At 43.5% G+C, this 13,888-nt stretch overlaps 1 protein-coding gene across 1 annotated transcript in view; it reads left to right on the top strand.

Annotated features, from left to right (window-relative positions):
* Positions 1-13,888, top strand: part of MAML2 (mastermind like transcriptional coactivator 2) — a 211,679-nt gene that overhangs the window by 138,745 nt on the left and 59,046 nt on the right. Inside the window, 1 exon segment of the mRNA XM_033052584.1 lies at positions 5,813-7,258. Within this exon segment, the coding sequence (XP_032908475.1) occupies positions 5,813-7,258 (1,446 nt within the window).

The following is a 13,888-nucleotide window of genomic DNA, read 5'->3' as shown; positions in this document are numbered from 1 at the left end:
TGCCCAGGGCATCCACTGTATCACTCAGTCCTGCATGAAAAATTAAAGTTGCTTACCAGATCAGCATCATACAGCAGATTGGACTTGGTCAACTCAGAGTGCTAAAATCTCTCTGAAGACAACTGTCATGCTTGCATCCTCAGATATATCAGGTAGATGCTGAAGACAAAAGATTAAAAATATACTTGTGCAGTGTAGAGAAAGTGAAAGCAGAAGGGCTGAGGAGAAGTTCTCCGAAGAGGAGCACACTACTGAGATTTTCAGGAGAGACATCAGGGTGAGCTTGATTCTCCTGGGTGTGGGAAGGAGAGGGAACAATCAGAGCCAACAGATTTAAAATGTGTAGAAGTAGTGGTAATGGGAACCCTAAAACTGAGTGTGTAGTCAGAATTGGGCCTTGAGGGTGCCTGTGTGATTGTGGCATTAGGAGCTGTGGTGGCCCCAGAGATGGCATCTCAGAGATGGCCCCTTGTCATCCCTACATCAGCCCCAGGGCACCCCTGTGGCTTCGAAGCTGGCCATGGTGTCAGTCACCACAACCATCCTGTCTGCCTAAAGGGGTAACAAAAAAAGGAGGGAGGCATCTGATCCTCCTGCATGCTGGGAGATGCCTGCAGCAGGGAGGCTCTGCACTGGTGAGCCCTGGTCCCTGCCTGGAAAGGTGCTCCCAGCTTGGCACAGCTCTGAACACCACAGGAGGCAACACTGCTGGCAGCAAACACTGCGAAGCACTGTTTTGAAATTGAGAGTTGCTGTCATTCAGAATCAGGCTCTAAGCCTCAAGGGTGGCTTGCTAGGTCCAGCCCTGCAATGCAAAGGTGCTTTCACAGCATAACTAAGTATCATTCAGCATCTTTTCCTCCTTTGGAAGGACTTTTTTTTCCAGTTTTCATTGTTTGAATATTTTTCATATTTTTCCTGTAATTATTTACCCTTTTGCTTCCCCAGATACCTATGGAATACTTTGTTTACAGTGCAGCCATAGATACAGTCAGCACATATTGTGAGAAAGTCTAGGTAATCCAAAATGGACCTTTTAAAGTGGATTTGTTTGCTGTTTCTACATTAAAAGTACAAAATCCAGAGCTGCTTTTTCTACCATCAGAATATCCCTCTGCAGGAACTGCTAACACTGCCACACTGCCTGCTTCACAGTGTGGAGTTTCAGTCAGTAGCACCTTGGGAGTTTCATCCCTGTTATTCCACCATACAATGTAAGAACTCTGCAAACCTTTGTAGGAAATTGTGAGAGTTGGGAGAACAAAGGTGGGAGGAATCTTCCTTTTATGTCTTTCACTAAAAGGCTTAGTGGGGTCTGAAGACTATCAAACTGTGGTATTTTCTCTGTAGTTTCCTTGGGGTATTTTGGTGGTTTGGCCCAGTTTAAGTGCCCAGCTAGAAACATTTCAAAATGACAGTCAGATACAGTACTAACATCTCTGTACAAGGCCTTGATCTGCAGGCACTATGGAGTTACTTGGGCCAGCCAGAGGGACAACTTGTGTTTTACTTGTCCTGAGAGCTGTAAAACTCAGGATGCTGGATGGTTAGTCTAGGAGTTCTGTCAAGCTCCTTCCTACACCGTGTTAAAAGGTATGAAGAGCAATTTCTAAAGGAAGTCCAACTGCAGAAGCTGTATGAAATGCACAAAAAATAAGACTTTCATTAAAAGTTAAACCTGATGGACTGTATTATTTCTTGCTGACACAGACAATTCTTTTCTTGGCCATATCAGATAGATTCTATGGAAAGAAATATAAGAATACACATGAGTAATGTCAGAAATGCATCAATGATGTGACAAAAATATTGTTCAATATGGATATTTTGGAGAAAACAATCCCTAAAAATTCTAATTTACAAGCTGTGCTTTTGCACCAAATTTTTTTTTGTTTCCATTTTCTGGGAAAAAAAATTGAGCTAGAAAAAAAGAAAAAATTCAGTGAAATCCTTACATTTAGTTAAAAACTTCAACCAAAAGAAAGGTGAAACAAAAACCTTTCTGTTTTTCAAAAAAATAAATTATTTCACAAGCCCTAATTATTAGCTTAGTGGATGTCCTGCTGATTTGGCCAAGAGAGCATTAGAGAAAAAGCTGCCTGTCTAAAATTCCTTTAAGACTCTGAATAAGCTTTAAATATAAAACTTATAAACATTATACATGTCCCTCTGCACAGGACATGGTATCACACCAAGTCGTTTAGATCAGGTCACCTCTAGAGTTTGCCCTCCGCTGTCCCCAAGCATTTTGTCCAGGAACAGTGCTGGGCTGTCTGGCAGAAATGATCTCCAGAGGCTCAGTTTTAACTTCAGAGGATCAATCATCCAGCCCTGCCTTGCTGTAAGTGCATGAACTCACAGTGACTCACCAGAGCCTGCTCAGCAAAGGTCTCACAATAGCACACGCTGCCAGGAAATGCCTGTGCTCCGTGATGGTTCACCCAGTGCTGCCCACCTACCTGTGGGATGGAGCCGGGCATGGAGGGTCCCTCCTCTCCCACTTACTGTCATGTCACTCGTTTCCCATCACAGGACCTTTCAGTATTACACAGTTCAAGCAGTTTGAGATGTGTAATCGCAAGCCCATTTGATCTGAGGAATGTGCCTGTATATGTTATAGGAACTTTTGCTTTATGTTTACTGACCCAAATCAATCCTAGCTTGCAAATTGAAAGAGATGGAGCCTGAAATCTGCAAGGCTTTTTTGATTCTTTTTTTCCTTCTGAGAAGTCTGTGCTATGCTTAGGTAAAAAGGGCTTGAATACTGACTTTCAGTCAGTAATTGAAAAATGTGATTGCTAGAAAAATGCAAAGATTTCAGTGCTGGAACACTGGTCCTTTCCCCTCTAAAAACAAAAGAGGCATAATGCTGGGGCATCAGTGCCCCACAAAAGGCAGCGTTCAGAGAGGCTTGTGATGGATGCTGCTCATCTTCCTGAACACAGACCAGTCCCCTAAAGATCCTCCCCCCGCCCCATACATAATTGGTAACAGCTCAGAGCAAGGAGGTAGAGGGGGCTTCATCCCTAGGCTGCTCACATCCTTCCCATGCCCTCTCCCTCCAAATCCTGAATTCATGGGGGACGTGAAATCAGCACCTTTGTAGCAGCCTCAGTGAAGTCCCCTGAGTTCCCTGCATCTTTGCAGCCTCACATGCTCTCATTTCTGCTTTAAGGTGTGGACATCTATTGACTGATGGTGTTTTCAGCATTCCAAGGGCTATGTTTGCAGGGTTTTGGGGAGATGTGATAAGTTACCACTTGTTATGCTTTAGAAATGTATGGTGCCCTTTGTAGTCGGCGCTTGAGCAGATGTCATGAAACCAGGAGCCCTCCAGGCTGCGTTAAGGGAGCGGGTGCTTGGTTAAGGGATGTGTCTGGAGATCATGGCGCTCTGCCTGGCTCTGCTGCTCACTTGTGTGTGGCAAACCACTTCCCAGCTCAGCCGGCAATCTGCTAGAAGCTACTTCAAAGGCAGGATAGAAGCAGATACTACACACAGCACAATGTAACACCTGCATTTTTATTTATGTCAGAAAGCTTGGTGCAGGTGCCCTGAAAATGTGGAGTTTTTGTGAACAGCTCCCTCTGCTTCAAAATGTCAAGCAAACCCAAATTAACTCAGAAAGTCATATTAACCACATAAAACATATACATATGCAGGGGATGTACTCTTCATTATCTGTTCAGCCTTTCTGTCAGCAACACATCTGAAAGCAAAATGTGCTGCCAAGTCATGTATTCTAATGACCTGCGGACTTCCCCATTTCCCAGGAAGATGAATTTGGGTGTATGAGCATGGTTTCTAATAAACACACTGACAGCAAAGATGATGGTAAAAGGAAGTGCAACTTACCTTTTTTTTGTTCCAAAGGAAAGTACAGTGACTCATGTGTCAGAAGGAACATGCTAACCCAAGACAATCTGTGCTCTTCGCAGTGACCACCCAAACCTCTCCCCAGTGAGAGACACTAATGACAGTTAATTACTCTTGCACACACACAGTCTGTGGACTTATACAAGTAGGCATCAATATGTTTGTCCTTATGAAAACATGAATCTCTGATTTAAAAGCTCTGCTGGAAAATTAACTTGAAATATGAACTTGGATTTTCAGTGTCAGAAAGAGAAATTACAAACTTTATTTTTAAGGGCTAAACTCAGTGACCTGATGATGCAATGGAAGAATAGGTGGGTTTGGAGGAAATAGGTAATTCTCAGTAAAACTATTTTAAAGCCATTAATTGGCATTCACACCAGAATAAAATTTTTCACATCTGGAGTTATCTGGGAAGAGCTTTTACCTATAGGTAAGCCTGAAACTGAGGGGCATAGAGACCACAATAGAGTATTACGTGCTGTTTCTGTACATGAAGCAGCGTGATGAAAATAATGTCACTGGAAGGTCTCATAAATCATCACTTAACTGGAAAATTAGAGTTCCCAGATCTCTCTGCCCTTTGCAGCCTCTCAAGGTATCAGAATTTGTACAGGCATTATTTTCTCACTGGCACACACAGGTGTTTCTCAGATGGCATTGTCCTGATGCCTCTGGGGCTGTTGCACTTCTGCCCAAGTTCAGAAAAGCAGAAGATGAGCTGTGTTTCACTGCTTACTTTCCTGGCATTGCTCATGGCTGAAACAGACACAATGTGTGCTGGCTCTGCAAGGGCTGCATGTGCACGTGCCTGCTCCTCACTGCACACTCCTTTGGTGATGGAATCATAGAATCATTAAGGTTGGAAAAGACCTCTAAGATCAAATGTACAGGGCTAAATATAGGACAGCTGCCCTTGTTTAAAAGTGATCTGTTCTTTCATGAACTGTGTTTAAAGCAACTCTTCTTGAGGGCATCTGCATCTTACTTGAAGGCGTATGTACTGAGTCCAGGCTTTTCAGCTCATGGGACTGACATCTCTGTTTTCTGTGCATGGGGTGGGAATTTGTGTGTACAGCCACAGCAGATGAGTTGATCAGGCAGACAGAGCCATGGACCTCTTTTTCTTTGGTAGATCCACAGGGCTGGCCAGCAAATGGAAGTATCACTGTATACAGTCACAACTCTCAGAGCAGTGTTGAGTGGACTGTATGTTTTATAAGAGAAGTTTCAGGACATAAACAACAAGGGCTTAATGTATTAAGATACATCTTTGGGTAATAATCTGGCAGTACATCACGGGTCGGACCCTTGGCTGACATAACCTGACATGGCTCCAGTGAATTAAGTCTCAGTTTTCAATTAGTTAACATCTAACATTTTTAATTATACACAATTCTGGCCAGTATAAACCTACACGAGCTTAGGATGCCTTGACCTTGTATGTGCCATTATAATGTGTTCAAGGACTTTTGGACTAGGTGTCAAAAATGTTCTTTTGGATCATATACCAGAATCAGGAGAATGAAAACCTGCAGTGCACAAGGGCATATTTCATGACTGCGTTTGTCTCTGTTGTCTAAAAGTACTTTAGATCTGTCTGGCACAGCTATATTGGAGTAGATCCAGAGCAGAGAGGCTTTACTAGCTACAGTTCTGGCTACCCCCTCCCTCATCACACCTATGAGGGGAAGGGGGTCTGTGATCAACACGAGGCAGCAGTGCTCGAAAAATGCTGATGGCAAGGGTGGTGATGGGAGGAAGATTCACCACTTAAAGCCTGTTTGCCTACAGTTCTGTGCAGCTTCATTGACTGAAAAAAGCCCAGAGGAGCTCTCTGAACTAAGCAATGCTTACCTGTCTGTTGCCTTTCTAGCAATTAAGTTATTTCTTTGGTATCATCTAATGACATTTTTTTTGTCTCTGCTTCTTTCAGCTCCAAGGCTCCTTAAAGAGAAAGTTGGTGGTAAATCTGTCGCCTGTCAACAAGAGGCCCAATGGTGTTTCAGAGAGTTCTTTCCTTGACATGAAGAGGATAAGAGTGGGTGACAATATCTCAGTGGGACAAGGCGGACAACATGTTAACAATTGCCAAAGCCAGTCAATGTCAGGAACTATGACTGTGGGGCAAGGATCACAAAGAAAGGCCAGCAGCCTAGCAAACAATACCCATGCTAGTGGGAATGACATGTTCAATATGACTTTGAAAGAGGTAAAGAAAGAACCAGGAGAAACAATGTCCTGCAGCAAACACTTGGATGGCCAGACATCGCATGAGAACATGTTCCCTAACAGATATGGGGAAGAGTCATGGGATCAAATGGATCTTGAGCTTCAGGAACTGTTTAATGAACTGACTAATATATCGGTGCCACCAATGAGTGATGTTGAACTAGAGAATATGATAAATGCCACGATAAAACAAGATGAGCCATTCAACATTGACCTTGGACAGCAGAGCCAGAGGGGCCCTGTGAGATCTCTGCAGATGGATAAGATGGTGATAAAAAGTGAGTATGCAGCAGGCATGAATCAGGCTCCTGTGGGGTCCCCACAGATGAGGCCTTCTTCTACAGGTCCAGCCTTCAGTATGGCTACCACTGCCATGTCTGCCTCTTCACCCATCCCCTCGGTGCCTCAAACACAGGTGTCGCAGGTTTCTTCTGCGTCCAGCCGGCCATTGCCTAACTGGCAGGAGGTGTCTCATGCACAGCAGCTCAAACAGATAGCAGCCAATCGGCAGCAGCATGCCTTGATTCAGCAGCAACAGCAGCAGCAGAACCAGACAGCCAACTGGTCCACTCTGTCTCCATCAGGACCTTCCCCTGGACCCTTTGTGCAAGAGAAAATCCCCAGCCCCTCTTTTCGCCAGCAGCAGTTCAGCCCACAAAGCTCAGCAATGCTTGGGGTGCCAGTGAATGGAAACCAGACAAAAGGGATGAACAACTATGTTTATAAACCAACCACTCCCCAGAGCAATCCCATGGACATAATCATGCAACAGAAGCCTCAGGACCTCAACAGAAACTTTATCAACAGTGCTCAGCCACCTCTAGAGCAGCATCATGGCAACACAAAGCCTTTGTTTCACTTTAACTCAGAGCAAACAAACCAGCAGATGCCTTCGGTTTTGGGTTCCCAAAACAAGCCTGCCCTTCTGCACTACACCCAGCAGGCACAGGGTTCAGCTCCTGTGCAGCAACCACAGCAACAGCAGCAACAGCAGCCGCAGCCGCAAACTGCTCAGCCTCTCCCAAACCAGTCTCTCCAGAGGCCACCTAACGTAACCCTAGCAATGCAGCAAAAAATGATGCTTCAGAAAATGCAGCAAAGCCAGCAAATCTCAGGTTTGCAGTATCCAGTCTCTCAGCAGCACAGACAGGTAAGGCAAATTCCTCCTTCTTTGTTACAGAATTGTTCTGGTCCAAGTAATACGAAGGCTTTTCCAGCCTGGCCTCATTCCTGCAGGAGATGTGTCCTGGTGGCAATTAATGACCCTCTCAGCATGCACTTCTGCAGAGCTGCTTACTGATGGCATGTTTAGCACCTATTCAGGTGTATCATGGATATACATTTAGAAAAATTTCAAGAAGCACATGCTCATAACACTTTTCATGCAATGGAATGAATGTGTCACTGCTATATATTATGTAGATAATTGCCAGAAAGGTGAGATAGTAGGGTAGATGTATTTTGGACTTTTATCTAAGTTTTCTAGCTTACAAAAATCTAGGCTCTTTAGAAAGTCAAAATTTTAATGAATTCCTATGTTATCTTAGATAATGTGTTTTACAATGTTAATTTTTATACCATCATTTATCCCAGGGAGGCAGGGTTAGGAAATTCTGTTTTTAGATATCTTTTGACTGATATGACAAAAAATACTGTGTGCACATTTGCTATCGCTTTGGCAAAGAAAAATTAAGATTTATCTGTGAGTTTTATAAACACCCATCACATTTCTGGGAATATTCTGTGGATAAAACACATGCTTAGGGATGAAGAGAAGATTGTCACAGATATGTCTGCAATTATACTCCATGTGGCCAGCTCCCACTGTGTTATCATGAGACAGTACTCTGACAAGATCTGCTGTTGTAGCTTAGTTGTGCCATGCCAAGTCCCTGTGCACCCTGGTCTCAGATCCCAAGTTTCAGACCTGCCATTCAAAGTGAGAATGTGCAAACTCGCCATACCTCATGGTCTGGAAACCAGGTGCAAAACAAGTAAAACGTATTTGGAATGTGTTTAGGCAACTCTGAGTAGTTTAAGTGGGATTTGGTCTCAACATATTTGAAGATATTGAATTGCAATGTAGGTGTGGAGATCATGTGGAAATTATCTGTAGATGTGAACGAAGCTATGAGAAGCTACTTAAAAATTAAGTTTTCCATGGACTTCCAGAAAATAGCACTGTGAACAAATCATTCCAAACTGGAGTTTCTTCACCAAACTGGGTGAACAGGCTGATGCTTTAAAAAGAGTAAATGCAGTTGTATGCCTTTCTCCTTCTAACTCTTTTAAGTTTGCTGGCAACCTAACCATGACTTACTCCAACAAGTCCCTTAGGAAGACGTACCAGGTGAAACCTATGGGCAGGTGTGAGAAATTGCTGTGTTCAAAGATGCTGTAGAATGAGCATTTGCAGGATGGAAGGACAGTTTTGCTGTTTTGCAGGAGGTGTCTGCAAGCTGTTCCTCTTCTTCTTGAGCCACTGTGTGCTCTCTTCTTAGGTGCATTTCCCCACTCTCTTAATAGACTGGCACACAGATGAATTTTAACAGTTCCTTCATTCGGCCGTGATGAACCTTCCAGCAATCTGTCATCACAGGGGAGACAGGCAAGACTTCTGCAAACACTACAGTTTTCCTGAAAAAATTGCAAGGTCGCATTCTGGAAGGGCATTAAAATAGGAAAGCAACTCTGCTTGAGGTGATGTTAGCTACTTGCTTTGTGTCCTCCTGGGCTGCTGCTCATGGAGGGCAGCCAACAAGATGGGACTTGACATTTTGGCCCTATTAGTATTTGTAATATTTACCATGAGTGTAGCGGGATTTCTCACCTGTGCAACCACAAGATCTTAGGTTTAGGAAACTTGTCCTAAGTGAACTTTTCTGAGGCCCAAACTTTAGCTATTACACCAAAGGGAGGGGTTTTGCCTATCATCACAGACTTCTTTCTCCAAACTAATTTTCCAAAGTTTCTTGTCATCTGACCACTTCCCCCAGCTGTGTCTGCAAGATGTGGCTGCCTGGCCCACAGCACAGTTAAGAAACTTGGAAGCTTTTTAGACACAGATTATGGGGTTTTTGAACTAAGGACACTGTTTTTTCTATGCTCTAGAGAGATAACTGGATTTTTTAGAGATCCTTAGCAGTTGTTCCAAAGTGCTGATGAAATTCAGAACATTAATTATGTCTCTCACAATTAGAATATTTTGTAGCTGCTGGAACAATACCTAGAAATACAATTGGTCCATAAATTACAGGGTTTTTAAACGGTTTAAATGTAGTTATTTACCTGACAGTATTTATGTGTTCTATGGACCCTTCAGCACCTGCCTGCACTGCTGTGAGAGCCCACCAGCCTCTTGGTCAGGGCCTTTTTGCCACATAAATCTGGAAAATAAATCAGAGAGGGAGGAGACACTGCTAGTATTATCTTCCAGTAAAGACAACACAGGTCAAAGTGACCTTGTAGGTCGACTGCTGTTCATTTTAGCAATGGGGACATCACCTCATTTAGGCTGCACAGTCTGCTTTCCTGAAGGATCATCTCCCACCTCTGAGGATTTCTACACATCATTAAAAGTAATGCATGATTAATTACCAGCATTTACTAATTAACTTCATGATTAATATTTATTTTACTCGTGCTCTACTTCTGCATGAGAAATCAAGATTTGGTTCTGCTTGGTATCATTCAACTCCTCAGATCATTATAGGACCATCTCACGACTCGCTGCAATGCTTTGTAGCTGGTAATGCGAGGGCGCTTTCACAAAGGACTGCTGTGACACTGCCATCAGAAATCACTGACTGGAACACTATAAATTCACATTTTTAGCAGAACTAGCTCACCCTCTGGATTTTTCCTCCCCAAGCTTTAAGATCCGCAAAACCCATCTGAGCTTGGTTTTATCACTCCAAACTGGCTAACTGGAAATGCGAGGTTTATAATTTCTCTGCTTGTCATATTCCCTTTGTGTCAAATCCAAACAAACTTACCGAGGGATTTACTAATTAGATGTCTTTTGCCTCTAGGGAAAAGTCATAAAAATGATGGAAATCATCTTGGTTTCCTGGAAGGTTGATCTGAATGGTTTGTTTGCCTCTCTCCTTTATTCTCCATTGTTCTGGGAAAGATTCCTTTCTATTGTCTATCTGAATGCAACATGCATATAGTCATGAAAAAACTCATAGAAATTAAACTCTCTTTGTTTAGGAAATAATTAGAAGCTCCAAATTCTACACAGGTTTAATCAAGTTTGTGATTTTTCTATAGAACCTCAGCTGAAAATCTATAACTGGGCCTGGGTAAAAGTCTAACTTCTCCCTTTTGAAGGAATGTAGTCCAGTCAGATTTTTTAACTGAAGACTTGATGTTTTTAACTAGTCCAAGAAATTTCACACACGTTTTAAGAGTTTTTGATCAGTCATTGTATTTGTTCAACAAGAGCTATTAGTTTTCTGTGAAGAAGTAAAAAAACCCCAAAAAACAACAACAACAAAAAAGCCTGTATCTACTAAATAAAATATTATTCATCCCTTTCTGGTTTTGACCTAAAGCCAAATTAAACTCAAGGATTTCAAACTGAATTTTTCTCCAATTGTTTTTATTCAACTTCATTTGCTCAAGGGAAGGGAGAATAGAAGGCTGAGCTCATGAGAACAGGAACCCTAACCGAGCAAGGCCACTCCATCTGCTACATGTGGGCATGTGTCCTATTTAGTCTTGGCTTTGGAGGCAAGGACAACACAAGAGATCGTGAGAGTTTCACCCCCCACTTCACATGAACAACCAGTAGTCCATATTTTTAAGGCACTGGAAACATCAGTGTAGATACAACCCACAACAGTGTTTGCTTGTGGAGAACTCAGGGCCTTGTTGTTCCTTGTTCCTTAAGAATTGCTTTGAGGATTGGATCACCTTCTCCTTTTTCACATCTCTACTCCTTTTCAATAACCCAAGAATTGTGATTACAGTAATTTCACGAATACAAGCTGCAGCAATTTGACAAAAATTTTGGTGGAAACCCAGAAGTGCGGCTAATAGTCGGGGGCGGCTAATCTGTGAATAATTTTCTGACATTTACAACCCCAGACGTGCCAGCCAGAGTGCCGAGCCAAGCGCCTGCCAGTAAAAACCGGCATTTCGCGATTGTTACAGTGTTACTGTGTTGCCCTGGCTCCCTGCAGGCAGCACGGGGGGCGGGGAGAGAGGCAGGAGAGCTCTCTTCTTCCCTCCTCTGCCGCAGCCCAGGGGAGAGACGGGGGGACCCTGCGCCGCCATTGCCGCGGCTCGGGGAGGAGGGGGTGGGGGGGCGCGCCGCCATTGCTGCGGCCCGGGGAGGAGGGGGGCTGCTCTGCCCCCGCCCTCCGCCGCTGTGGCGGGAGCAGGGGGTGCTCCGTGCCCGGCCAGCGCCGCGGCATGAGCGGGGCGCGCTCTCCGTGCCTGGCCGGTGCCGCGGCGGGAGCGGGGCCGGGGTGAGCGAACCCAGAGGCGGCGGCCAGCCCCGAGCGGCAGCGCCGGGCTGGGCCACCTGGCCCCGTCAGCAGCCCCTAGCTGGCCGAGCCTGCACAGCCTTAGTTGAGTCAGTAAACCCCCCGCCATGCTGTGGTTCTGTTAGTATTTGGCAACTTTGTTGCATGCGGGTCCTCGCTGCGAACGACAGAGCGGCTTATATTCAGGTGCGGCTTATTTATGGACAAAAAACGAAATATTTGCCAACACCCAGAGATGCGGCTTATACTCAGTGCGGCTTGTATTTGTGAATTTACTGTAGTCACAGTTTAAGGGGTGGTGCTGGTATTTGCCCTTACTCGTCCCACTTGGAGCACTCCTTAAATCATTTTCTTTTTCAGATTTAACAGGCTCATTTTAAGTCTTTTAAGTCCAACCAGTCTTCCTTCCTACTGAACACTGAGCAGTCCCTTCTCCAGTGCCAGCTCCCAGCATGTTTTCCCTGTAGGGCCACTGATCAGCACTGCACCAAGGGATGTGCCACCACAGAGGAGCTCCAGGTGCTGATGTGACCCCCCTTGCAAACCATTTCATTACACCAGCCTTTCCAGTGCCCAGAGCTTAATAAGAATTCATCATCTGAAATATCTCCAAGGGACAGAGATGGTATTTCAGCTAACCTGGCAGCTCTGCAGAGATCTTGAAACAGATTCTCCTCTCATTTTCTCCAGTGTAAACCCAGGGAAATTTCATTGATTTTCAGAAGAGTGTAATTGAACTCACAGCAGCATAGTAAGAAGGATATGACCTTCTACTTGGTTTTGGTTTTTTTTTTTTTTTTTTTTTAAATTAGCAAGGGAGGGCACCATGTGTATTCAATAAAAAGTATATGTTAAACTCTCAGATAGTTCGGGTGCTATGGAAGGAAGCACCAGGACCAAAAGAATTGATGTCTTTTTCGAAACTGTAGATATAAAAAAACTCTAATTACTATTCACTGCTGAGTAGTAGCTTACATTTCTAATTTAGCCCCTGAAATTTCTTAAAGAAAATGTGTCTTCTTTATTAAAAGAGTATTTTCTTAAACCTCTGTGTTTACCACTGTGGAAGAAAAGAAGAACATATTTTGGTGAGGCAACCTCTCTCTTTTCAAGTGTGAAGAAAGTATTTTACTAACATTTATGAAATGAAGAGAGAAAACCTAGGGTAGCTTTTGGTAATTGCTACAAACCAGGACTTGAATCTGACTTAGATCATAAATAACAACGATTCCAGGCTTTTGGAATCTGTAATAATAGAAACTGTTCCATAGTGTAAGAAAATAACAATGTGACCTTTCTCTCAATGCTCTCTATAAAAATAATATCTGGATGACAGCTTTTCTTGATAGCTCCATTTTGGTCACATTCCCTTGTACAAGGAATTCTGAATTAAATATTCTGGATAAAAACTTGAGTATGTCCCAATAACCACCATCAATTGCAGAGTCATAGCTGATTTATGAGCAAGAAACCAGAGAGAAAATGCCATAAGTTCCTGTATTGTCATTATGGACAGTTTTCTTGGTGGTGCCTTATATCATTCATGCTCATTTTGCTGAACAAAATGCATACACAGTCCCACTGCGGACAGTAAGTCCCTGAGGACGTTGTAATTCAAAGTCTCCAAGTTCCATAAGGTTTCTCGAACCCTTTGCATAAAGCATTTATACTGGAGGAATAGTAGATTATTATCCGCGTTCAAATGCTTCTTGGCGGGGATATTTGGGAGTTACATGAGATAGTTCCTGAGGTCTCTTTGAACTGTTTTTTGAAGCTACTTCCATGAAGGTACCAAAGAAAAACATCATTGAGCTTCCCTGGATGAGTTCTTCGCTAATGTCAGCATACTTGAAGTCTCATTCATTTTCTATTAACATTGTGAAAGTGCCTGGGAGGTGCACTGAGAGGACAAAATGTAGTTCTGTGAAGAACTGCATAGACTCAGATTAAAAATGGCACCTGTTTCAAAGGGACAGTGTTAACCTGACTTCTGTCATATCAAAGATAAGATGGGTATTATGGAAATAATTTGATAGATACAAACTTCTCCCTACCTGCAGGTCTCAAGATGTTGGTTTGAGAACTGCAGTGATCCGAGAGAGCCTTCATAACTCAGTCAGTTGTCTGGGATGTGGGGGGCAAATCTGCTGTTGGATACAGAGGGCATGGGCTAGGCAAGGAAAGCAGAGGGACAGCCAAGGTACTGAGTGTGTATGTAGGAGATGATGATGGCTGCAAGGAACAAATGAAGATCCACAGTGCTGGTGCTTAAGATTACAGTTTACAGG

The sequence above is a fragment of the Catharus ustulatus genome, chromosome 2, assembly GCF_009819885.2.
Source record: "Catharus ustulatus isolate bCatUst1 chromosome 2, bCatUst1.pri.v2, whole genome shotgun sequence".
NCBI classification, from domain to species: domain Eukaryota; kingdom Metazoa; phylum Chordata; class Aves; order Passeriformes; family Turdidae; genus Catharus; species Catharus ustulatus.
The sequence above is the reverse complement of the archived record's forward strand: the minus strand, read 5'-3'. Positions and strand labels throughout refer to the sequence as shown.